At 47.1% G+C, this 26209-nt stretch overlaps 2 protein-coding genes across 4 annotated transcripts; one reads left to right on the top strand and one right to left on the bottom strand.

Moving 5' to 3' along the window:
* The first annotated feature begins 972 nt into the window (after positions 1 to 972).
* Tomm40l (translocase of outer mitochondrial membrane 40 like) lies at positions 973 to 4446 on the top strand. The gene is made up of 10 exons (XM_051147833.1): positions 973 to 1125; positions 1330 to 1579; positions 1863 to 1930; positions 2248 to 2340; positions 2586 to 2687; positions 2829 to 2934; positions 3285 to 3407; positions 3521 to 3597; positions 3806 to 3908; positions 4025 to 4446. The coding sequence occupies exons 2-10, from the start codon at positions 1465 to 1467 to the stop codon at positions 4162 to 4164; spliced, it is 927 nt and encodes a 308-aa protein (XP_051003790.1). The 5' UTR covers positions 973 to 1125; positions 1330 to 1464; the 3' UTR covers positions 4165 to 4446.
* Positions 4447 to 4936: 490 nt separating this feature from the next.
* Positions 4937 to 9532, bottom strand: Nr1i3 (nuclear receptor subfamily 1 group I member 3). Of its 3 annotated transcripts, none has more exons than XM_051147831.1 (8): positions 9396 to 9532; positions 8794 to 8924; positions 7154 to 7323; positions 6788 to 6927; positions 6450 to 6595; positions 6241 to 6357; positions 5941 to 6046; positions 4937 to 5091 (listed from the first exon to the last, which is right to left on the bottom strand). In XM_051147831.1, the coding sequence occupies exons 1-8, from the start codon at positions 9530 to 9532 to the stop codon at positions 4962 to 4964; spliced, it is 1077 nt and encodes a 358-aa protein (XP_051003788.1). In that variant the 3' UTR covers positions 4937 to 4961. The 3 variants fall into 3 exon arrangements, with proteins under 3 accessions (XP_051003788.1, XP_051003789.1, XP_051003787.1); XM_051147832.1 differs by having other exon boundaries at positions 6241 to 6354; XM_051147830.1 differs by lacking the exon at positions 4937 to 5091 and having other exon boundaries at positions 5908 to 6046.
* Between the last annotated feature and the right edge of the window lie 16677 nt (positions 9533 to 26209).

Here is a 26209-nt window from a genome sequence, read left to right as displayed (position 1 = left end):
TAATAAGACAGGAAGGGGGCCATGAGAGTACAGAACACACACCCCTCACAGACTTACAAAGACACACAGAGAAAATGCGATGGAATTATTGCATGGGAAAGGTTTCGTGAGTGGAATTCTTCTAAAATAATCATGAAATAAATGTCCAAAACATTGGTATCTCATCCAGAAGTCCTCTACCCCCAAAACAACAAATTCAGAAAAGTAGCCTCTGCCCTCCTGCTCCCAGCCTTAGTAGTTAAGAGGCTATCTCTGCCCACATAAAGGTCAAAGGTGCCTGGTCATTTGAACACCTTATCAGTTAGGTCCTGGCCCTAGAGGACAGAGGTCCATTCCCTAGACGCAGAGCTCAGTGGAATCAGCTATGCAGCTGCTGAAAACTTTCCTATCCTTCACCCCTTTGCCCCCAAAGCTTGCCCTGTGTACACTGGATTAGTACTGAGCGAGATGGGGGTGGAAGTGTGGAGACCAGTGAGGGAGGGTGCAGCCAAAGACCATTTCCAGTTGTCCTCTTGTGGGGTAGCTCTGGTGTCACACTAGCTCAGCCCTGGCCCTGGAGGGAGGAGGGGTCGGAGAGGGCACTGTATTTCTAGATTTTGTCTTTTCTGCAAAGAAGTACTAACCAGTACTACGTCTTCTCAATCTCAAGTTTGTTTGTTTCTTTGTTTTCATAAAATATGTCTCCAAACTCAAACTATAGTTTCACTTTTCTCACGTCCAGTTTAAGGAGCTCCAGTGGTCCAAGCGACAAAATGCTCCCTCTAGTGTCTTGACCTTGAAGAGGCTGGACGGTCTTAGTAACGTGGCCTCCGACTCAAGTCTAAAACGCCACCCACAGATTCCCACTGGCCACTGCAGCGCTGTACTGAAACTCTGGGGCCGTCACGCCTGCCACTCTTCTGCTTCCTCCTCTCTCATTGGTCACTAGGGAAATTGAGGAGGCTTTTTTCATCATTGAGTGGGTTGGGTCTTTGAGTGCTTCCTTTGCCCATTTCCAAGATGGCGCCTACGACCGTGTTGGGAATACAGGGTGAAGCTGTAGTTCTGCCATTACTCAAGATGGCTGCCCCATCAAGATGACCGGGGTGTGCTTAGGGGAAAGGGGCAACAGGATGGTCTGAGATGGTAAGGGCTCGTGTTCCGTTGTGGGCAGAAGCTTGGGACGTGGGAATGATGAACAGAGAAACTAGGAAGTTAACTGAAGCCTGTGATCGTGGTTAAAATTAGATAGTGGGAGAGCGGACAGGGGTGACAGGTGGGGGTGAGGGATCAGCAATGGGGTTCAGTTTTCCAATCGATGTTCTCTCTCCCTACTGTTCTTTATTGCAGGTCTAGTGTTGAACCATATGGAAGTTTCTGAAACCGGGGAGCCTGATGATGGGGCGTGGAGCCCGTGGGGGATAGAGGGAGCAATAAATTGTGTCCCCAGGCTAAACCCGACCCCTCCCTGTCCTCTGGACTAAAATGGGGAACACCCTGGGCCTGGCACCAATGGGGACTTTCCCCCGCCGGAGCCCCCGTCGAGAGGAACCGCTGCCCAATCCCGGGAGCTTCGATGAGCTGCACCGGTTGTGTAAAGGTGAGACCTTAGCATTTGGGTGCCTCAGGGTGAAGGGGTAGAGGAGGGGATGGTCTTGAATACTGATGTCCAGTGATGGGAACAGAAAGGGGGAGATCACAGCCGAAGCACCCAGCGGCCAAGAAAGGATCAGATGTTGAGAGAAGAGCATCCTGTTGCAGGATTTGAAAGGAGGTCATTGCCTGCAGTGCTTCATATGGGACTGAAAGGGAGAGTCTTATCTCTTTGGTTAGGGGTCCTTATCTCTTCTGCTTGTTCCTTCCCTTTTCCTCACTCCCTTCAGATGTATTCCCTGCGCAGATGGAGGGTGTGAAGCTGGTTGTCAACAAGGTCCTGAGCAGCCATTTCCAGGTGCTGCCCCGTCTCTGTCCCCTTCTTTCTACTCCTCCCTGCCTGCCTCGGGATCCTCTTCCTCACACCTTTTACCCCAGTCTTAGCCAGGCTATGTGGGACAAATGAGGGAAGATGGGCTGGCTCCCTTTTACCATCTTCGCCTGTGGGACTTGTTGCTTAAAATCCAGTGACCCTCTAGATAAGTTGAAATACTTGAGGTTTTGTAAAAGCCCTCCCCGCCCCCACCTCCCACCCCCAGCCCCATGGGAAAAAGATCAAGCAAGGGTTACAGAAGTGCAATGCCATCATGTCCTCCATTGTCTCTTCTTTCCTAGGTGGCTCATACTGTGCATATGAGTGCCCTGGGCTTGCCAGGCTATCACCTCCATGCCGCCTATGCAGGGGACTGGCAGCTCAGCCCCACAGAGGTGAGGGCTCTGCCACATTTGAGTCAACTCCCTAAAACCCCACATGGACATAGGTCAGGAAGATCGCTCAGCAGCTGTGTTCTCTGTGCCTCTTCTGAATGGAAGAGGGTAGGCAACTCCTGTGCAAAGATGCCAGAGTTTGTCTTTCACGACCACCAGGGGGCACTGTGTGGTGTTACCAAAAATCCCTTACTGTTCGTGTTTAGGTGAATAATGCTACCTACCCTTTCTACACTCCTTAACAGGTGTTCCCCACTGTGGTGGGGGATATGGACAGCAGTGGCAGTCTCAACGCCCAGGTCTTGCTTCTGTTGGCAGAGAGGCTGCGAGCTAAGGCTGTCTTCCAGGTGACCTGCCTCCATCCACTGAGGCACTTCTCTTTCTCCTCCATGGGTATCCTGCCTTGGGGGACCGAAGGGGGAGGAGCAGTGGCGATGCTGAACATTAAAAGAGGGAAGGATACTTTATTTCTTACTGTCCCCACCCAGACACAGCAGGCCAAGTTCCTGACGTGGCAGTTTGATGGCGAGTATCGGGGAGATGACTACACAGCCACTCTGACCCTGGGAAATCCAGACCTGATTGGGGAATCAGGTGGGAAACTGGGACAGAGTTCTTGCCTGTCCATTTGGCGTCTCCCCCCCCCCTAAAAAGTCAATCGTGCTGTTACATCTTCAGTGCAGTTTGGGGATTTTCTGGTCAGGCTTGGGTGGGGATCACTGGACAGTTAAAAGCGTAAACCTGCCAGGCGTGGTAGCACACGCCTTTAATCCCAGTGCTCGCTCGAGAGGCAGTAGCAGGCAGGTCTTTGTGAGTTCGAGGCCAGACTGGTATACAAAGTGAGTCTAGGACAGCCAAGTCTACACAGAGCAACCCTATCTCGGAAAACGAAACAACAACAATAAAAAAGTAAACCTGACCCCTGTCTCCTTGCTTCCCCACAGTGATCATGGTTGCTCACTTCCTGCAGAGCGTCACTCATCGGCTGGTGCTAGGAGGCGAGCTAGTTTATCACCGGCGACCAGGGGAAGAGGGGGCCATCTTGACTCTGGCTGGGAAGTACTCAGGTACGGGACCAAGTACAACAGGGGTGAGGAGGAGCGGACTCCGGGCTTCTCTGGATTTCCTTGCCTGTATCTACTACGGTAACTGTCTTTTTCCCTCTCTACTTTCCCCTCAGCTGTACACTGGGTAGCTACGTTGAATGTTGGGTCAGGTGGAGCCCATGCGAGTTATTACCACAAGGCAAACGAACAGGTAAGATGCCTGAGCTCATCCCCTAGCGTAGGAAATCACCCAGAATCTTGGCTCCTCAAATCTCCCCAGGCTCCTGGCCTATTAGGCTTCCTGTGCTCCCGTGGTACACTGGTCTGCGCATGCGTTCTAGCTTGCTGATGCCCTGTCAGAATTCCTCAGCTATTCATGGTGACGGATCCTCCTCTGGGTTTTTGTCTCTGCTTCTCAGGTTCAGGTTGGCGTGGAGTTTGAGGCAAATACAAGGCTACAAGATACAACCTTCTCCTTTGGTTACCACCTGACTCTGCCCCAAGCCGATATGGTGTTTAGAGGTGAGGGTTATTGTGACATGTAGAATTGGTGAGCGACTGGGAGGATACGTGGGGAGGAAGGCTACTTCTGTGGTCTTCTTGCTCCAAGTCCTGACTAACACTCGTTTCTCTGGCAGGCTTGGTGGATAGTAACTGGTGTGTAGGTGCTGTGTTGGAGAAGAAGATGCGCCCCCTGCCGGTCACTCTAGCCCTTGGGGCCTTCCTCAATCACTGGCGAAACAGATTCCATTGTGGCTTCAACATTACTGTGGGCTGAGGTTGTCCTGGAGGCGGCCTCCATGGCAGCTGGAACCTTTGAGTCATATGCCCTAGGGCCAGGGGCTAGCTAGGTCCCTCCCCAGAGCCTACCTTGCTGGATGACTTCTAGATCCCATGGGCAGAGTGGGGGACAGGACGATGTCCTCCTCAGAACTGGACCTGCCTCACAATCATTTTCCAAGCAGGCAGCAGTTTGAGGTTCCCAATTCTGCCATCAGGCCCACTATACTTTCCCACAAGCTCTATGGCTCCGGACTAAAGGAGAGAGGATTAAGGGATACGTCTGGCTCTGCTCACCCTACTTTTTTCATTATGTTTGTTTGATTAAGATATTAGCTCCTTCTTCAGAGCAGAAACATCTGCATGAAAATAGGGAGCAGGAAAAAAGCTTCCTATCCCATTTCTCCCCCATTTTTCTATTCCTCAGCCCTCCAAGGTTGGGAAAGTAGGGTTAAAGAGCTAAATCTTTGGCCACAGAAGAGTAAAGAATGAGCCCACCCATTCCCATAAGGAACTTTACCTCCTAGCCCTGAGGCTTCCTTCTTTCCAGAGAACAACTTTGGCCCTATGGTCACCCCACCTCCCCACTCTTTGCCCCCTACCCACAACCCCCTCCATACCCCACTGAAGACTGCATGGAGAGACAGCTGCTGTTCAGCATTTCATTGCCTTCACTGAGCTCCTTTCTGCTGGTTCCCATCTCGGGTGCCAGCGATTTCTCCTTTCCAATCCAATGTATGGGGCGTGCGGGGGGTGGGGGGGGCGGCTGTCTGGGGAAGGGTGCAAGCCTGGGCCTCAGCTGCATATCTCCCCAAGCAGCGGCATCATAGCAGACAGTCCCTGGATGCGCTGGACTTCGTATGAGTATGCGTTGTTTATACTTCGGAGCTCAGCCAACAGACCCAGCAGCTTTGCATACAGAAACCTTTGGAGGAAGTAGCAGGGTTACCAGGAAGATAAGGCAGCTTGGGAATCTTGTCCTGAGGTCCTCATCCCCTGAACTGTCCCTCAGAAAGGCTAAGACAAAACACTAGAAAACCATGCTCTGGATGGATGGCACAAAGCATATTTTGAAAATTTTCTGAAATCCTCAAGAAGGGCCTCTGACAACACTGTTTTCCATTTTTTTTGTTTTTTGTTTTTGTTTTTGTTTTGTTTTGTTTTGTTTTGTTTTTGGTGCCTAGTTTTCCCTGAACCCAGGGCTTTGAGGTCAAGTGTAAAGAAACTACTAGGCTTGGCCAAAACTCCCACTGTATAGAATCTGAAGGTGGGGCCTTCTAGATTGAGTTCTAAAGGGATGCACAGAACAAAAGTGGTATAAGTTTCTGTGCCGGGACTGTTGAACTAGGGTCGGGCTTTGTCCATATGAATGGTCATAACTGCAGTGGGGCTGCAAGAGTTCAGGAGTTGACCCAATGCAGAGGAAAGAGCCAAAAGGAAGAACGAAGAACGAACAAGACCTTGAAGCTTTTGCTTTGCACTTTGGAAAAGCTGGAGAGGTGAGGTGATGGAAGCCAATCTCAGGAATGCTACTACACACAGGCTGTGAGCTACTACTTTGCATCTCTACTGAATAAAAAATCTCGGAAAAGTAAGATGAAACAGCAGTCCGAGAAATTTGGGTACTGGAGCTGTGTGTGATGGGGTGGCCCAAGGGAAGGTCTAGATTCCTAAGTACCTGGTTTCCCAAAGGAAGCGATAGTACAATGCACTCCTCCCGAGCCCAGCGTTCCTCACATCCCTTCCTCCCCTGCGTCCCCGGCCTCCTACCTACCGCCTCTGGAACCTTGGCTGTTGCCCTAGAATGTGGTTATACAAAATCAGGGCCACCGCCTCTTGCAGCTCATCAATCTCTCTCCTCCGGGTAACTCCGGGCCTGTCTGAGATAGGAGAGACTGGGATGGACAATGTAGCAGGGCACACAGGTGGGGAGCCTCACATTGCACAGGGGCTGAGGATGGTGTAGACCCATCGATAGGCTTGAAAGCCAGGGGTTCAGGGATGGAGTACATGGGCTGAGAGGTTTTTTTTTTTTTTTTTTTTTTTTTTTTTTTTACTTTTGCGCGAGTCTCACCAGGAGAGAAGAGAGCCATGGCAACCATGAGCACGTACTCAGACTCCTGGAGCCGCAGTCGTTTCAGTGTTGTATGGAAGCGAATGATCGACTCCAAAAACTCGTGCCGGAACCCTACTGTGAGAGATGGCAGGCTTAGGAGCCTCCTGGTCATTGTGCCATGCCTCATACCACAAGGATACATACCCTGTACTCCTCTACCATCTCACCAAGGGCTGCGTCTTCCATTTTATAGCAAAGAGGCCCACAGCAGAAAGTCTGTGTTTCAAGACAGAAAGTGGTGTTGAGTGAGATATGCAGTATTTCTACAGCCGCTCCCTTGAGGAGGGAGATCTGGTCCTCCATGGAGAGAGACCTGTTAGGGTAGAAACAAAGGTTGCCTTAGATTTAAGTCTGTACATCAAAAAGACCTGACTGACACACTTAAAAGCTGAACGTGTAAGACCTAGTGCTCAGAAAGGCTAAGGGATAAGGGATCCACGGTTTTAATCAGAGATTGGTGGGATTTATGAAGCACTTACTTCCTGGAAGACCGTGTGCTACTCACCGGAAGAGGGGCAGCTCCTTGGTGAACTTGATAATCTGCTGCACCATGAAAGTATTGATATCTGCAAAGTGTGTGAGCAGAGGCAATGCGGGGACCAGAGGTGGGAAAGCACGGTGATGGATGAACAGGTAAGCTGGAGGCTGCGGAATTATAGCATGAGTGAGAGGCCTCAGCCTCGGCTGTCCTTTAGGCCTCACCAGCCTTATCTGAGAAGGGTTGGGTCGTTGTCCTGTGCCCCCCCCCCCCGCCACCCCCCTCATCCGCCAAGGAACCTGCCCACTCTGGGGTTCTGGAGACACATACTATTAGGGCATGACACATAACCCTCTCCCTCAGGCACCCAGGCCAAATCATGTAAGTTCTCACCTTGAATTGCACCAGCTGGTCAAACATGGGGCCCACATGGCGGGTGTGGGCCCCCAGTAGGGTCTGGATTAGCTCTTTTTGCTCCTGACTCAGCTGCAGCGATGCATTCTGTGCCCGCCTCTGTGCCTGCCTGGCTCGCCGCAGTGCCAGAGCTTCTGCTGACAGTATCACTGTGCCAGGCAAGAGAGCTGTTGAGACCGGCAGAGAGTAGCTTTCTGCCAGCCTTTGAGTTGGGGCTACTCAATCTCCCCATATAAGGAAGGACTGAGAGCTGAGAATGTGGCGTGTGCCTGTAATCCCAGCACTCGGGAGGCAGAGGCAGGCAGATCGCTGTGAGTTTGAGGCCAGCCTGGTTTACAAAGCGAGTCCAGGACAGCCAAAGGCTACACAAAGAAACCCTGTCTCGGAGGGGGAAAAAAAGGAGGACTGAGGAAGAAAGGAGAGTTTCTGAGGCTTTCTTGGACTTCACTGACCTAGCGTCTCCAGGTGGCAGGGGAATCCCTGCACACTTCCGCCAACCTCACATTTATCTGTGATACACTGCAGCACAAAACTGCACCATGGGAAAGAAGGGAAGGGTGGAGAATGAAGTGGGAAGGGTCTAAGATGCTTGGCTTCCTGGGAACATTGCAGAAGGGTCTTCCTACTGAAAGCATCACTTTGAATTTGCATGGCATTGCCATTTCAAAGCTTCTGGGCCTAGCTGGATACAGCAACTCTAACTCACATAGTTTTTTTTTTTTTTTTTTTTCCAGAAGCACAGACTCCCGTAACACTTACAGAGTCATAAAATAAGGGATACAGGTTGGTCAAGGTCATTTGGCTTCTACAGTGTCCTTTCTACTGCACCACGTTGGAAAGTAATGCGATAAGGAAAAGCAAGAGTCTGAGCGAGGGAGATGGCCTTGATTTTGAAGTGTGACTCTACTTTTTTAGCTGACTGACTCAGGCAACTTAGGTTGTGGGAGACCAGCCTCATCTGTTGGGAAGCACAGCACAGTTACCTGGCATTGAGGAAGCAGCAACGAATAGCCAAGAAGCACCCAGGAGATGACAGGTACTGTGTACTCAAGAGAAGAGGCAAGCCACGTGGCTCTCTAGGGACGGGCATTTCGGGTGGAGGGATGGCAAATGAGAAAGGAGTATGCTTGGTGTGTTCAGAGACAGCACCGAGCCAGTGTGGCTGGAACATACCGAAGGGGATGAAGAGACAAAGCCGGAAGGAGGATGAAATCATGTACCTTAAAAGAGATTGGCGTGGGGGAGAGATTGGAGGAATGGCTCAGGGTTAAAGGCACTGGCTGATCTTTCAAAGGACTTGGGTTAAATTCCCTGAATCCACATGGCAACTCACAGCCATCTGTAATTCTAGTTCCAGGGGATCCGACACCCTCTTCTGGGCTCTGTGGGTACCAGTCACACACATGGTGCACAGACATATATGTGCAGGCAAACACTTATACACGTTAAAAATAAATATTTTTAAAAAGGGAGACTAGAAGTTTTGAAAACAGAAGCCTAATCTGATTCATTTCAAAAAGCTTGATCTGCTTGCTCTGTGGACCATGAGCTATTAGGGATGCAAACAAGCAGAGATGCCCAGGCGATGGACTCCTGGGATGGTAAAGGGTTCAACTCACTGTCTTTCCTCATGCCAGCATTTAGACACTTCCGTAACCTGCAGGCTGGACAGTGGCGTCTCTGGGCCTTGCTGACCTCACAGCTTCCAGCAAATGGACAGATGGGACCAATGGTTTTGCTCACTGTTCGTCTGTGAGAGAGAAACAGGCTCTGCATGCAGGGTTTGAGATGGCTGCGAGCAGACAGGTGGGTGTAAGAGGAAGCTGAAAGGACAGGGCTTAAGAGACTGACTTAACAACAGGCTAATCTGAGCAGGGGCCCAACGGTCTTTGGAGGTACTTGGAGCACTTTCATGGGAACCCGGGGCCACTCGGGAACCCTCCCTATGTGGTACTAACTTGGTACTCTGCAGGTAGTGTGTACTAAGCAAGTGCCCCTGACGAATAGGCTGTGTCTCTAGGACAAATGGTCAGCCTGCTTTGTCATGAAGTCACCAGTTTCATACAGTGTTGTAGTCAGCAGGATTAAGGGCGCTAGACAGAGGGCAGTTGAGCTTAGCTGCGAGGGTAGGAGAGCCTGATAAACTTGGAGATACGCCAGTGTTTAAAGGTTGACTGATAGGAGTTATGGGGGTTGTTTCTGTTGGGGAGGAAGCATTCACCTGAAAAAGCCCTTGCAGCCTTCACAGGTCATGGCATGAAAATGATAGCCCGTGGCTCGGTCTCCACACACCACACAATTCCTCAGTTCATAGTCCTCTCCATCGGCCATGATCTCAAGCGGTAGAGTAGCTGTCATGGTCTCCTGACTCAGGGAGAAGAAGATAATCAGCTCTGGACCACACTTGACTCTCTTCTTTCTCTTCCGCAGAATCTCTTCCCAAGACTACCTACCTTACATGGGACCCCCCACCCCCACCCCAGTCTCCGGCCTCCAACAAATTACCTACCTGTTTCTCTTAGGCAGCATGCCACATGCAGGCCACAAAATCTGCTGAGGGCCACCTCTCCCCAAGCCTCCACGCTGACCCCGCTCTCCTTGTGATCTCAGGAATTAGGGATTATGGTTCTCAGTACCTGGAAACCAAGGAATGTCTCTTGCATGTGGCCTCCAGGTACTCTCCGTGCCATATGTAGGTAGGATGCAGACTCTGGACTCAGGGCAAAGACCTTGGGTTCGGGGGGAGGGTGTCCTAGCATGCCTGAGGTGTTGGTTGGTGGCAGATTGGGAGGTACTACTGTAGGTGGGGACCTTATGACTCATCAAAATCTGGTACTTAGCAGGCCCATGGAGGTTTTTCTTATTGGTGAGCTTTAGGCTAAGTCTACAGCCCTCTTCTTTACATGGATCCTAGATAAACTGAGAGACAAAGAGGGAGACACAGCACGCTTTTTTACATGCAGTATATGAATAGTGAAAGAATAGCGGTAACAATTATACCATGCTCCCAAAGAATTCTCTATCTTTTTTAAAAAAATATTTATTGATTTTTTTTTTTTTTTTTTTTTGTAAATCCATATGCCTAGGATCCACAGAGATGAGAGGACAGAGATGGGACTGGAGTTATAGGCTGTTGTGAACTGACACGTTGGGTACTAGGACTTGAAGCTGAATCCTTTGCAAATGCAAGAGTGTATGTGCTCTTACCCTCCTAGCCCTCTCTATAGCCCTAGAAATTTGTCTTAAAAAGACTTCAGTAAGTCAGGCAGTGGTGGCACACGCCTTTAATCTCAGCAGGGAGGCAGAGGCAGACTGATCTCTGAGTTTGAGGCCAGCCTGATTTACAGAGTGAGCTTCAGGACAGCCAAGGCTACACAGAGAAACTCTATCTCGAAAAAAAGAAAAAGGGAAAAAAAAAAAAAAAAAAAAAAAAAAAAAAGACCTCAGTAGACCTCAGTAGTCTGTAGTATGATTTATCTTGTGTGCCTGGCCCTTTAAAGGATCCTAAGCCCTTCACTGTCAGTTGCCTCTTGGAATTCTGGGAGCAGGAGAGGATTAAAAGCCAGCGCAGGCTGAGATCTGGGTGTGGGAACGGGGAGTAGGCATACAGCTGGCAGAAGAGAATGGTCAGAGACGACAGTGAGGAAGAAAGAAGAGCGAGTAGGGCTAGGGAGAAGAAGACAAGAGGTTTAACAGAGTGAGAATAAGAGACAGTTGAAGGTGAATTGGGCTAGCAGAGTGAGAAGAGAAGACAGTTGTTGACCTTTGACCCCGGGAAGCTGAGCTGAGCCAGAGAAGATAAGGTTAGGAGACAGGAGAAGCACCCATCATAAAACCAAAAAGCTGCAGTAATTTAATTAAGAATTTAGGCAGAAGGCTAATAGAGGTCCTACTTCCTTACCTGGGATGACTGAGATATGAATAAAAGTGAACTCTAGGTGCTGGCAAGGTGGCTAAGTCAGTAAAGTACTTATAAGGATCTGAGTTTAAGTCCTAGAACCTACATTTCTAAAAAGGCACTGTGGGACATGGTTGTTATCCCAATGCCGAGGCGAAGGAGACAGGTGGAGCCCTGGGGCTTGACGCCTAGCTTTGTAGTGAGAATGTTGGTTTCTTTAAAAACCCAGTTATGGGGCCAGGGTGTGGTGCACGCCTTTAATCCTAGCACTCGGGAGGCAGAGACAGGTGGATCTCTGTGGCCTGGTCTACAAAGTGAGTCCAGGACAGCCAAGGCTACACAGTTAAACTCTGTCTCGAAAAATCAAAATAAACTGAAAGAAAGAAAAAAGAAAAAAAAAAAAAACCCAACCCAGTTATGTTATATGAAAAAAAAATTTTTTTTAATTCCAGGTGTGGGATATGGGGCTGCTTCAGTTTGTCCATAGCCTGTGACTATGATTTGTCTCGTGCTCTAGGAGGGACGTGATTTTTGTCAGCTGCAGATAGTTTATGTTTGGAGTTTGGGGGACTCTTGAGAGGGTATAAATTCAAGAGCCCCCAGTGGGCCTGCGGTGGCTGCTGTTCCCGTGCTGCTGCCCCTGCTGTTGCTGGTTCCTGTAGCTGCTTTTGCTGTTGTTGGGTTGCTGAGTCGCTGGATTGCTTGTTGCTGGTTGGAGATATTCTGACTACGAAGGTTGCACTTGCCCCAAGGAATTCGATGCCCCTAATCAGCAGGAAGTAGTCTAAAAAGAGCTATGACATAACCTTTCTTGCCTATCTACTGTTGGGGAGTTGGAAAGTATTGGGGTAGAGAAGGGTGGTAGATCTAAGAACTCACTAAAGTAGCCAAAGAGCCGGGCTGTATAGCCTAGTTGGTGAATTCCAGTCCAGTGAGATTGTCTCAAAAAACCAAGGTGGGGCTGGTGTAATGACTCATTAGGTAAAGGCACTTGCTGTCAAGCATGCTGACCTCTTTGATCCCTGGGATCCACATGGTGGAAGGAAAGAATTGGCCCCTGCAAGTTGTCCTCTGACCTTTGTAAGTGCTCAGTGGCATCTGTGTACCACTTCCCAAATGAAGGAATGTAACAATAGCAAAAATGCTCACAAAACAAAATGGATGGTGCGCGCACGCGTGTGCGCGCGCGCGCGCGCGCACACACACACACACACACACACACACACACACACACACACAAAGAGCCTCTCGAGACCTCTAAGTAGAGGTAGTTGGGCTTGTTTTGGAAACTTTTCCTAGAGTTGGGCTCGTGGGTTGTGACCTGTGTGATTACACAAGAAAGACCTGGTAATCAGAGGGTTCCCATACTTGGTTGAACCCTGCTGTTGCCATGCTGATATATATGGACACTGTTTTCAATTCTCTGTGGGCTTTTGAAATTGTGTACTGCCCTAATTTGCCTTCTATAGGTGTGATAAATATTGAGGAAAAAATCACCTTGGGGAAGAGGGGGTTTATTTCAGCTTCCACTTTATAGTCTCTTGAGCAAAGCCAGGGTTGGAGGTCAAGACAGAAACCTGGAGGCAGGAACTGAAGCCACAGAGGAGTGCCACTTACTGGCTTGCCTGCTATAGATTGCTCAGCCGGCTTTCTTATATAACCTAGGACCATGTGCCCAGGGGTGGCACTACCCACAATAGGATGGGCCCTCCCACATTAATCATTAAACAACAAAATGTCCCTTAGACGGCTTATAGGCAATCTGATGAAAGCATTTTCTCAATTGACACCCTCTTTCCAGATTACGCTAGCTTATATCAAGGTGACAAAAACTAACCAGCGCATTTGATCCCTTGTTACTATTACACCAGTAACATTTCCTTTCTGATTTATCCCTAATATCTCTACTAATAACACAATTTAAAAAAACCATAGTATAAGCCAGGTACAGTGGTGCATGCCAAAGCTGCATATTGTCCAAGTGTCTTAGTTACTGTTCTGCTGCTGTGAAGAGACACCGTGACCAAGGCAACTCTTAGAAAAGAAAGCATTTAATTGGTACTTGCTTACAGTTTCAGAAGTTTAGTCCATTGCTATCATGGTGGGAAGCATAGGCACATGAAGGCAGACCTGAGGCTGGAGAAGTGGCTGAGGGTTGTACATCTAGATCCACAGGCAGCAGGAAGAGAGAGAACAACACTGGGACTGGCTTGGGCTTTTGAACTTTAAGTCCCTTCCGCCGTGACACACTTCCTCCACAAGGCCACACCTACTCCAACAAGGCCATAAGGCCTGATCCTTCTTAAGTAGTTGCCACTCCATCGTGACTGCGCATTTAAATATATGAGCCCATGGGGGGTAGGGGGACATTCTTTTTGTTGTTGTTGTTTTGTTTTGTTTTTCAAGACAGGGTTTCTCTGTGGTAGCCCTGGCTGTCTTGGACTCACTTTGTAGACCAAGCTGGCCTCGAACTCATAGCGGTCTGCCTGCCTCTGCCTCCAGAGTGCTGGGATTAAAGGCGGGCACTATAACCAGCTTGGGGGTCATTCTTATTCAAGCCATCATACCCGGTTACACACACACACACACACACACACACACACACACACACACACACAGAGAGAGAGAGAGAGAGAGAGAGAGAGAGAGAGAGCGAGCGGAGAGGAGAGCGAGTAGAGAGGAGAGAGAGAGAGAGAGAGAATAACTTTATTTTTTGTTCTTAGCTTTATTTTATGCCTGCACGTATGTATACCATGAGCATGCCTGGTACATGAAGAAGTCAGAAGGCTTTGGAATCCATGAAAGCAGGTCAGCTGTGGTGGTACATGCCTTTAGTCCCAGCTCTTAGGAGGCAGAGGCAGGCCAGTCTGGATGAGGTGGCACCTTTACCAATGGCATCTCCTGGACTCCCTTCAGGGGCTCCAACCTTGACACCTGGTGCCAAATCTCAGCCTCTCTATATCACGTCTTCAGTTCTGCAGCTTTTGTGCCACCCAAATCAGTGACATTGGTCTCTTGTTAATCATAATGTACTCTTTAGGCTCAGCTAACCAGAAACTACAGATTCTTAACAAAAACATCACAGGAACGGTTCTGATAGTCTTTGCTTTTCTCTATAATTCCACAAGGCCTCCATGATCTGCACTGCTCTCACCATTAGCATCATTTTTAAAAAAGATTTATTGATTATTATGCATACAGTGTTTCACCTGCAGGCCAGAAGAGGACACCAGATTACATTATAGATGGCTCTGAGCCACCATGTGGTTGCTGGGAATTGAACTCAGGACGTTTGGAAGAGCAGCCAGTGCTCTTAACCTCTGAGCCATCTCTCCAGCTCCCTACCATTATCTTCTGACCTTCCCTAATCATTAAGCTCTGAGCACTCAGGAGCTTTCCTAGCTCAAAGCCCCCACATCTTTCTTCATGCACCCCTCCAACACAGCCAGACCATTCACAGCAATGCCCTACTACTTCTGGTACCAATTCTTGTTCTACTTTGCTTTCTATCACTGTGATAAACATCATAACCAGAAGCATCGTGAGGAGGAAAGGGTTTGTTTGGCTCATATCTCCTGATCACAGTTCCTCATTGCAGGAAGTCAGGGATGCAGCAGCCCAAGCAGAGGCCACAGAGGAGCTCTGACGACTGGCTGACTCTCCACAGGCTGCCTAGCCTGCCCTTAAAAACTTGTTTATTGTAGGTTGGAGAGGTGGCTCAGCAGTTAAGAGCATTGATTTCTCTTCCAATTGGACCCGGATTAAATTCCCAGCACCCACATGGCAGCCCACAACTGTCTGTGACTGCAGGATCCAACACCCTCGCACAGACATACATGCAGGCAAAGCATCAATGAACATAAAATAAAAGTAAACTATAAAAATGGTTTATCTTATGTGTGTGTGTCTGAATGTGTATGTATGCACCGCATGTACACATGAGTCGATGAACTTCAGAAAATGGCGTTGGATCCTCTGGAACTGGCATTGTATGCAGTAGTGAGGCTCCACGTAGGTGCTGGGAATTGAATTCAGGTCTTGAATTCGAGAACACTAAAGACTCTTAAGCACTAAGACATTTTTTCTGGCCCCTATGGCCGTCTGCTCAGGGGTAGTACCGCCCACAGTGGGCTGGGTCTTCCCATATCAATCATCAGTCAAGAAAGTGCCCCCACAGACTTGCCTACAGGTCAATCTTATGGAGACATCTTCTCAATTGAGTTTTACTCTTTCTAGATGACTTTAGCTTAAGACAAGTTGACATAAAAAAAAAAAAAAAAAAAAAAAAAAAAAAAAAAAAAAAAAAAAAAAAAAAAAAAACAGCACATGTATCAAGTGCCAGGCATGGTAGTGCATGCTTGGGATTCCAGCACTAGAGAGGCCTGAGGCAGGAAATGATGAGTTCCAGGATAGCTTGGGCCACTTAGCAACATCATGTCTTTAAAAAAATAAAGCAGGTGTGGAGTGTGCCTGTGGTTGAGAGGCAAAAGGCAAAGTAAAGGCAGATGATCAGGAGTTCAAGGTGACCCTCAGCTACATAGAGAATTCGAGGTTGGTCTGGGACATGATACCCTGTCTCAAACAAACCAGCATACAAAAACACATACCAAATATGTTTAGAGTCAAGACAAAGAACTCGTAGGCCTGTTATGGTGATGTCTGCTTATATTCCCAGTATGTGAGTGCAGATGCAGCTCAATCCATGCAGAGCTTGTCTGGCATCAGTGGAGCTCAAGGCTCAGTCCCCAGCATCACCTACATCAGGCATAGTGACACACGCCTTTAGTGCCAACACTTGGGGAGCAGAGGCAGGAGGACTGCTGTGAGTTCAAGGCCAGCCTGGTCTACATAGTTTCAGGGCAGCATGGCTACATTGCACACACGAGGCAAGCACTCTATTAACTGAACTACATCTCTAAGCTCAAGCAAGGCTTTTTTTTTTTTTTCCAAATAAGGCTTTTAAAAATCCATTCTCATCTCTGTCTGTAATTATGACTCTAAACCTGCACTTGGGGATTTTAATTCATCCTTAAATAAATATTAACCTGAACTCTTAACTAGAAAGGTGGTTAAAATATCTATCTATCTGTCTATCTACCTAGCTATATCTGTTATTGACTTTGCTCAAGTGAGACTATGAGAAATCATGGTAATTATTTCTATTAACAAATACTGACCTTACCATGTGTTAGATACATGATAAGATGAATATGACACTCTCTTATATCCACCAGGCTTAAACTCCAGTAGGAAGACAACCCTTTTAATAGATTATAAAGAAATATATTCAGACCCAGGATGGTACTATACACAGAGGATCATGTGACCAAAAGAGGGGTCCAAATCATAATCCTGACTTGGTAACGTGATGCTGTGCTCCATCTCCTTCTCAGATAAGTGGTGACTGAGATGAGTTTTAAAAGACAAGGTGTTTGCTGCCAAACCCGATGACCAGAGTTCAAACCCAGGGACCCACATGACAAAAGGCAAGAACTAACTTCTGCTGGTTGTCCTCTGACTTCTACACATGTGATGTGGTAAATACGCACACACAGAAATAAATACAAGAAAAATTAAAGAGTGAGCTGGGAAATAACATGGCCAGATCTGTATTCAGGATAGAGCTCTCTTTGGCAGCTGGTTGGCAGGGGGACATGAGGATTGAGGGCTGGAAGCAGAGACGAGTTAGCAAGCTGTTGCTGTGATGCAGGTGAGAGATGAAGCCTGCTCTAGATGGTGGTAGGGCATTTAGAAAGAGGGAGTGTCAAGATCTACACAGGAAGTGCAATCACTGAGTTGGAAAACAGGAAGAGAAGTAAATCCCTCGGGATACCTAGCACAGCTGACTAAGGATGCTGGTACTGAGCCAGGAAAGAGGATGCTGAAGGACTGATGTCCTCTGCTTGGTCTCTGATCCTCTTCTACAGTGACAATGCATTTCGGCAACACATTATCAAGTGCGTGTTCTGTGCTTAGACACAGCGAGTAGGAGGAACAAAAGAGAGAGGTCCTATTACAAAGGAATTTAATTAAGTAGCTGTTCTAGCTGCTTTTGTGTTGCTGTGGTAAATACCCTGGCAAAAAGCAACATACGGGAGAAAAGGATTTATTTAACTCAGAATTCCAGGTTACAATTGGACCTTCCAGGGAAGACAAGCTAGGAACACAAGCAACTGGTCGCATCACATCCACCCTGGCTCCCTTAACGGTAGATGGCAAAGTATAAGCTGAAGTAAAGCCTTTTCTTCCTCACATTGCTTTTTTGTTGTTGTTGTTGTTTGAGATAGGGTTTCTCTGTGTAGCCTTGGCTGTCTTGGACTCACTTTGGAGACTAGGCTGGCCTCGAATTCACAGCGATCTCCCTGTCTCTGCCTCCAGAGTGCTGGGATTAAAGGCGTGTGCCACCAACGCCCGACTTTTTTTTTTTTTTTTTAACTACAGCAATAAAAACCCTAAGACACAGGCAGGAGCCACCACTTGGGAGTCCCAGGACTCAGGAGGCAGAGGCAGGTGGATCTTTGTGATTTTGAGGCTAGCCTGGTCTACAGAATAAGTGTCGCGACAGCTATGCTATATAGAAAGACCCTGTCTCAGAAAGAAAGGAAGAAAGAGAAAAAAGAAACCCTAAGAACTTGGCCCTAGCTCTTACCGGCTGAATTACTGATTTTGCCCTTTTCTTGATCGTTTGACACAATTGAGACCCAGTTCAATGGACCCTGGGAATCAGACATTGTTATCCTGAACTCACTGTAGAATCAGAAAAGACTTCTAGGCTGTCACATGTGGTGGTTTAAACAGGAATGACCCCCGTAGACCCATATATTTGTAACGTGTGGTCCTTAGAGGGTGGCACTACTTGAGAGGGATTGGGAGGTGTGGCCTTGTTGGAGGAAGTGTGGTGCTAGAGGTAGGCTCTGGGATTTCAAATGCTCGAGCCAGACCTAGTGGCTCTGTCTTCCAGCTGCCTGCAGATCCAGGTGTAGGACTCTTTTTTTTTTTTTTTTAAACTTTATTTCTATGTGAGTGCTTTATCTGCCAAAGAGGGCATCGGATCACATTATGGATGGTTGTGAGCCACCATGTGGTTGCTGGGAATTGAACTCAGGACCTCTGGAAGAGCAGGTGGTGCTCTTAACCACTGAGCCATTGCTCCAGCCCCCAGATGTAGAACTCTTAAGCTCTTTCTCCAGCACCATGTCTGCCTGCACGCTGCCATGCTTCCTGCCTTGATGATAGTGGACTAACCCTCTGAAACTCTAAGGCAGCCCCAGTTAAATGCTTTTCTTTATCAGAGTAGCCATGGTCCTGGTGTCTCTTCACAGCAATGGAACACTGACTAAGACAGCACCAGCTGCCTGGGGAGAGTTCAGATGGAGGAAAACTGTTTGAACCTGGAGCTGTTCATTCACTGGGGTCTAGGAATTATCCTGACCCTTGTTCTTGGAGAAGCCTACCTAGTACTTCTGCTGTTGCTGCTGTGGCTGCTGCTGTTTGAGACAAGGTTTCATGTAGCCCAGGCTTTGTCTGGAATTTGTTATGTGCCCAAGGCTGACATTGAACTCCGATTGGCTTCTGCTTCCTGTGTGCTGAGATTACAGACATGTACACTGCACCTAGTTTATCTTGTACCTCTTTGGGACAGGGCTGCCTTGGAAAGAGACCTCTCTGAGCCGACTCTTCTATGTAAGGAACAGCCTCCCAGCCTTAGGGTCTCTTCTATAGAACAGATGAAAAGTAGAATCTTAGCTGGGCGTGGTGGCATATCCCTGTAATCCCAGCACTCAGGGAGGTCTCCGCCAGTAAAATTCCTTGCACAGTGCTTACAACATGGGAGAGGCACATGGGTGTGTCCACCCTCTTTGCTGTCTTCCTCCCTTGCTCTTCGTTCCCACCCTCTCCCAGATGCTAAGCTGGAAGATGGGATCACCTGGCCTCTCTTCTCCCCTGAAAATGGACTCGAAGCCATGATTTGTCATTGCTGTCCCCTACATGCCCGCGACCTCCCAGCTGAGTTCAGGCCCTCATCATTTTCACTCGTCACAGCAGTGGCCTCCTAAATAATTCTCCCTGCTCTCAGCCTCATCTTCTAACCCATCCTCCATGGTTGCTATTTCTAAAAATGCAAATTTGATCATGTCCTTTCCCTGCTTAAAATTCTTCATCTGCTTTCCATCACCTTCAGGGGGAAAAAGAAATCTAATCTCTTTAGCACGTCACACAAAGTCCTTTGTGATCTGGCCCCTATTTATCACCCTGGCCTGTCCCCACTTCCCTTCCCTGTCCTGCCCTGGTACATCATCACACTTGGCTCTAGATACGCTGAAACACTTAAGCTCCCTGAACAGGCTGTGCTCATGTACCTCTGACATTCACCTTTGTTGTTCCCTTCAGCTGGAATCACCTCGCATACCCCCCCCAACACCTCCCCCTCACTTTCAGTCTCTCCTCCGTTGGTCCTCCTGGCCCTGCAGGCTTGAGTATAGCAGATCACCTCAAGGAGCCTGTAAATTATATCTGCACACAAATTTGTCAGGCACTAACCAAAGAACAACTGCATGTGTCTTGCTATCAATCAATTGTAAGTTGTTGAATTAAAGAACTGTTTGTTGTGGTTGTTTTTTGAGACAGAGTTTCTCTGTGTAGCCTTGGCTGTCCTAGACTCGCTTTGTAGACCAGGCTGGCCTCAAACTCACAGCGATCTGCCTGCCTCTGCTTCCCAAGTGCTGGGATTAAAGGCGTGTACCACCACACCCAGCAAGAACTGCTTTTTTTTTTAAAATAAAGTTTTTTGTTTTGTTTGGTTTTGGCTTGGTTTTTCAGGACAGGGTTTCTCTGTGTAACAGAGCCCTGGCAGTCCAGGACTTGATTTGTAGACCAGGCTGGTCTCAAACTCAGATAGATGCACCTGCCTCTGCCTCCTGAGTGCTAGGATTAAAGGCATGTGCTACACAGCCTGGATTATAGAGTTTTTTTTTTTTTAAAGAACATTTTCTTTAAACATTTTAAAAATTATTATGTGTATGTGTGTGTCTATGTGCATCTAAAAGGAGGCCAGAAAAGGATCAGATCCCCTGGAGCTAGAGTTATACAGGTAATTGTAAGCTGCCTCATGTGGGTGCTGGGAATCAAACTCCAATTCTCTGTAAGAATAGTACCTGCTTAGCCAGGCATGGTGGTGCACGACTTTAATCCCAGCATTTGTGAGGCAGAGGTGGGTGGATCTCTGTCAGTTCCAGGCTAGCCTGGTCTACAAAGAGAGATCCAGGATAGCCAAGACTACACATAGAGAAACCATGTCTCAACCCCCCCAAAAACCCCAAACCCCCCAAAAAAAAGAAAAGAAAAGAAGAAGAGAAAGAGGAGGAGGAGGAAGAGGATGAAGTCTTAACCACTGACCCACCTCTCCAGCATAAAGATTAGTTTTTTGTTTGTTTGTTTATTGCTTTTCTTTCATTTTCATTTAAAAATTCTATTTTATATGTATGGGTGTTTTTGCCTACATGTATGTCTGTACACTACTTACATGTTTGAAACTCATGGAGGGCTGAAGAGGGTATTATAGCACATACAACTACAGTTACAGATGGGTGTAAGCTACCAGGTTGGTGCTGGGAATCAAACCTAGGTCTTTTGGAAGAGCAGCAAGTACTCATAACCACTGAGCCATCTCTCCAGCCCTCTTTACTTTTATTTTTGAGATTTTTCACTACGTAGTCCAACTTAGTCTCTTGGGTACTGTTGGGGCATGGTCTGATGTATTTTGATGCTAATTAATAAAAAGCCATCCCACCTGGTCAGGGCAGAGGAGATAGAGGTGTGGCTAGGGTACCAGGGCTTAGAGAGGAGAGAGAGGAATTCAGGGAAGAAGAAGAAGAAGAAGAAGAAGAAGAAGAAGAAGAAGAAGAAGACAGAAAGAAAGAGAAGAAGAAGAAGAAGAAGACGGAAGAAGAAGAAGAAGAAAGAAGAAGAAGAAGAAGAAGAAGAAGAAGAAGAAGAGACAAGAGGAGAGAGTCCTGAGAGGAGAAAGAAAAAGACCACCACGAGGAGGAAGGAGAAAGACCCGAGGAGGAGAGGAAGGCGGCCATGGGTTAGATGGAGGAGAAACACATGACAGGCGTGGACGGAGAGTTGAGTCCAGATGAAGAATGTTAGCAAGTATTGGGAATTATGAATGGGAAGTAGCTTGATTGAAGTTATTGGAAGCAGATGGCATAGGGTTGGGGCAGGGATCCCATACCTTCCCCACTATTGGAAGTAGTTTAGAGGATTAATGTCTGCCCTGCCCTAGGTTAACCAAGGCTATTTTAAAATATAACCAGTGTCAGTGTCTTTATCGATTGCTAACCGGGCATGCTGATCATACTGATAATACAGGTACTGTGATCACAAACATTCATGAACCATCCAAGTCGACTAAAATCAGCATCTTTACAACCATCTATAATGTGATCTGATGCCCTCTTCTGGCCTGTAATTGTACATGCAGGCAGAGGACTGTACACACATTATAATAAATAAATCTTAAAAAACAAATAAACAAACAAACAAACAAAAAAGAGGCTTTTGCTGTTGTTTGTCTGGCTGATTGGTTTTGCTTTCTGCAACGGCATCTTGCTTTGTAGTCCAGGCTAACCGCAAACTCACGGCAAGATTGCCACAGTCTCCCAAATGCTATGACTACTAGCATGAACCATGACACCTGGGTGGGATGCACAGAGTCCTAAGTACTCCAGGCACATATAATAAATGTTCATGGCATGAAAACCTTGACAAGGATATGAATTAAAGTCTCGTTCCAGGGGCTGAAGAGATGGCTCAGTGGCTAAGAGCACTTGTTATCCTTGCAGAGGTCCTAGGTTAGGTTCACAACACCCACATGGTGGCTCACAACCACTGTAACTCCAGGTCCAGAGGGTCCGATGCCCCTTTCTCACGTCAGAGCCTATCAGGCACCACACATGGGACCTATATGTAGATGAAGGAAAAACACTGATACATGTAACGCTGAACAATATAAAACAAAATACAGTCTCATTCTAAGCGATTAATTAATTATGTTATTCATTCATTCAGTAAGTACCGAGTGAATGCGCTCATTCTTTCAGTAACTGTTTAGTGGAGATCTTCTCTGTGTGGGTCGCTCTGCTCCACTGGAAGTCCTAAGGTGCCATCTGGAAGCGTTCCTACTTTCCTTTTAGCTGCTGTCTTTTAGAACTGATTATCCTTTGATGTTCCGACTCTCTGGCCAGACGCCATCAGTCTCGCACGCTGACTCCCGACTCCTTCCTGACTTCTGAACTGTTGCTACATGCTGTTCCTGCCTTCCGTGTTTGCATTTGATATTGGCTGACCTCACTCAGGTAGCCCTTGAGCCAGCAGAGTCTGGGCCTGCTCTAGTCTGTTCGACCTCTCAGGTCCTGGCGCAAACACTTTGAACAGGAAGGGGCTCCTTTCATTTGAGCCTTGTCATCTGATTTTAATCTTTTCTTTTTCTATTCATCAGTGATCTCCTCTAGTCTCTGGAATGCTCTCCCGTGACACTTTCTTCTCTGACCTCTATGGTCTTATCCTTTCTTCGATCTCCTCCAGTGCTGCGGAGTAAACTACCCCGTTACTAAGCCACACCTCCAGCCCCGCCTCCCTCTATTCTGATAGCTCTGCTTTCTTCATCCTTCAAAGGTGTTTTTTGTTTTTTGTTTTTTGTTTTTTTCCAAGTCTCTGGGAGGAACTATGAGTTTTCTCCACTTAAGCTTCCCCTCAACCTTGCTTCCCCTCATCTTCCATGTTCTTCCTGAATAAATCATCTATTCGCAAAGTACCAGAAAACATCTGACCGGTTAACATAACAGTTTGCCAAGTACCTGTATATGCCCGACCTTGTTTATCCGTATCTTAGCATGCGACTGTCTCCAACACCTGTAACTCGTTCCACAGAATGTTGCTGTTGTTGGTTGGTTTGGTTTTGAGACAGGGTCTCACTATGTATCCTTGCCTGGTCTGGAGTTTGATATGTACACCTGGTTGGCCTTGAACTCAAAAGCATCTGCTTACTTCAGCTTCTCCAGGGCTGGGATTAAAGGTGTACACCGCCAGGGCTGGCTTTTTTTTTTGTTTTGTTTTTGTTTTTTGAGACAGGGTTTTTCTGTGTAACCTCGGCTGTCCCAGACTTGCTTTGTAGATCAGGCTGACCTTGGACTCACAGAGATCCGCCTGCCTCTGCCTCCCAAGTTCTGGTATTACAGATGTGCGCCATCACTGCTGGGCAGATTTTTAATTTTTGAGAAAAGATGTCTAGCCCATGTTGGCCTGTAACTCAGGGTACTTCTACCTCCAACTCTCCATTGCTGGAACTACAGGCATGCACCCATTCTCTCGGCCTGTTGCCTGTTTCTTGATGCTGTCCTTTTTCTCCTGTTACTGTCCTAGGCTCTTACAGTTTGTACAACTGTATTATTCCTATTGGGGCCTACTGGCTGTTAGTATTTTTCTTGTAAAACCAATCCTATTTCCTCTGTAGAAATACTATAGAAATGCTATTGTTGGGGGTTGGTCTGATGTATTTTGATGCTAATTAATAAAAAGCCATTACACCTGGGCAGGGCAAATGAGATAGGCGTGGCTAAGGTTCCTGGGGAGTGGGGAGACATAATTTGGGGAAGGAAACAGACCAGAGGAGGAGAGAAGGAGGCTCGCCATCATGGGTTAAGTGGCGAGCAGCACATGGCCGGCGTGGATGGAGACTTGGCCCAGATGAAGAACATTAGCAAGTATGTGGGATTATGGATGGGAGGTAGCTTGATAGAAATTATTAGAAGCAGATGGCATGGGATACCTGCCCCACTATGGGAAGTAGTTTAGGGGATTAATGTCTGCCCTGCCCCAGGTTAACTAAGGCTATTTTGAAATATAACAGGTGTCTGTGTCTTGATTGATTGCTAACGAGTTATACTGATGTAATAATAATTATAGGCCAGATAATAAACATTATTAGACTGTTCTGGTAAATTAATAACAACATACTATTTTGTTTATTTATTTTACTTACTATTGTTGTGTGTATGGTGGGGAACACTCAATGCCATGACACGTATGTGGAGGTCAGAGGATAACTCTGTGAGGTCAGTTCTCTTTTACCACCTTTATATAGGTTTCAGGGAGTGAGCTCAGGTCACTGGGCTTATGTGCCAAGCACTTTTAGCTGCTGAACCATTTTCTCAGCCATAGCAATGCTATAGGGACTAAGTAAAGTAGATTCCTCTGATATTCAAGACACTATCCTATATCTTTCCTTTTATTTTTCCCTGGACTCGCTTTGTAGACCAGACTGGCCTTGAACTCACAACGATCCACCTGCCTCTGCCTCCTGAGTGCTAGGATTAAAGGCGTGCACCACCCACCCGGTGCCCCAGAAAGATTTTGACTCTTTTGGTTCTAACTAGTGTCTTTCTTCTTTGACATATTACTATTTATCATGCTATGACTTGCTATTATAGCATACTTAGACATGTTTTTATTATCATATGAATCATCGATGTCAGGGATTGACAATTATGATTTATGAGCAAAATATAGCTTACTATAGGTAAGGATGGTCTTACTGGGGCTGGGGAGATGGCTCAGGAGTTAAGAGCATGGGCTACTCTTGCAGAGGACTAGAGTCTGGCTCCCAGAATCCACACAGGGTGCTTACAACTACTTGTAACTCCAGTTCTAGGCCATCCAATGCCCTCTCCTGGCCTCTATTCACACCTGTACTTACATGTGCAAGGTCACCTCCCTAGGAGCACACATACACATAATAAAAATAAAATAAATCAGGGGCTGGAGAGATGGCTCAGCAATTAAGAGCACTGGATGCTCTTCCAGAGGACCCAGGTTCCGTTCTCACATGATGTCTCATAACTGCCTGCAACTCCAGTCCTAAGGGATCCAATGCCCTCTCCTGGTTTCCATGGGCACCAGGCACACACATGGTGCACAGGTAAACAGTTACATACACAAAACAAAATAAAATAATTAAAAAAAAAGAAATTAAATAAATCAGAGTTAGAAGGTTGGTAGAATGGTTAAGACCACTTCTTGCTCTGGCAGAGGACCTAAGTTCAGTTCCCAGCACCCAGATGGAGGCTCACAACCACCTGTGACTCCAGTTCCAGGGGCTCTGACACCCTTTTCTGGCCTCACTGGGTACCAGGCACACACTAGTGTACATACATATGTGCAGGAAAATAGTTACATTAAAAAAAAAATCATCTGTTGGGCTGGAGAGATGGCTCAGAGGTTAAGAGCACTGCTTGCTCTTCCAAAGGTCCTGAGTTCAATTCCCAGCAACCACATGGTGGCTCACAACCATCTGTAATGAGATCTGGTGCCCTCTTCTGGCATGCAGGTTTACATGTAGGCAAAACGCTGTAAACATAATAAAAAAAATGATCTGTTGGGGGCTGGAGAGATGGCTCAAAGGTAAAGAGCACTGGCTGTTCTTCCAAAGGTCCTGAGTTCAATTCCCAGCAACCACAATGTGGCTCACAACCATCTGTAATGAATCTGGTGCCCTCTTCTGGCATGCAGGCACAACATGGTATACATAATAAATAAATAAATAAATAAACAATTTTTAAAAATCATCTGTTGCTGTGCGTGGTGGCGCACTCCTATAAACCCAGAACTCACTGAAGCAGAGGCAAGCATATCTCTATCAGTTTGAGGCCAACCTGGTCTACAAAGTGAGTTCAGGACAGCCAGGGCTACACAAAGAAACATCATCATCATCATCATAATAATAAATTGTTTTGTGTTTTTTCATTTTTTCTTTTCTTCCTTCTTTTCTTCTTTCTTTTTTTGAAAGAGGATCTCTCTATTATGTAGCTGTGGCTGTTGTGGAACTGATATGTAGACCAGGCTGGCCTCAAACTCACAGAGACCAACCTGCCCCTGCTTCCTGAGTGCTGGGATTAAAGATGTGCACCACCATACCCAGCCAAAAAAAATAATAATTTTTTTTTTTTTTTAAGACAGGGTTTCTCTGTATAGCCTTGGCTGTCCTTGACTTGATTTGTAGACCAGGATGGCCTTGAACTCACAGCGATCTGCCTGCCTCTGCCTCCTGAGTGCTGGAATTAAAGGCATGTGCCACA

This window comes from Acomys russatus, chromosome 6 (genome assembly GCF_903995435.1).
Source record: "Acomys russatus chromosome 6, mAcoRus1.1, whole genome shotgun sequence".
NCBI lineage: Eukaryota > Metazoa > Chordata > Mammalia > Rodentia > Muridae > Acomys > Acomys russatus.
The sequence above is the reverse complement of the archived record's forward strand: the minus strand, read 5'-3'. Positions and strand labels throughout refer to the sequence as shown.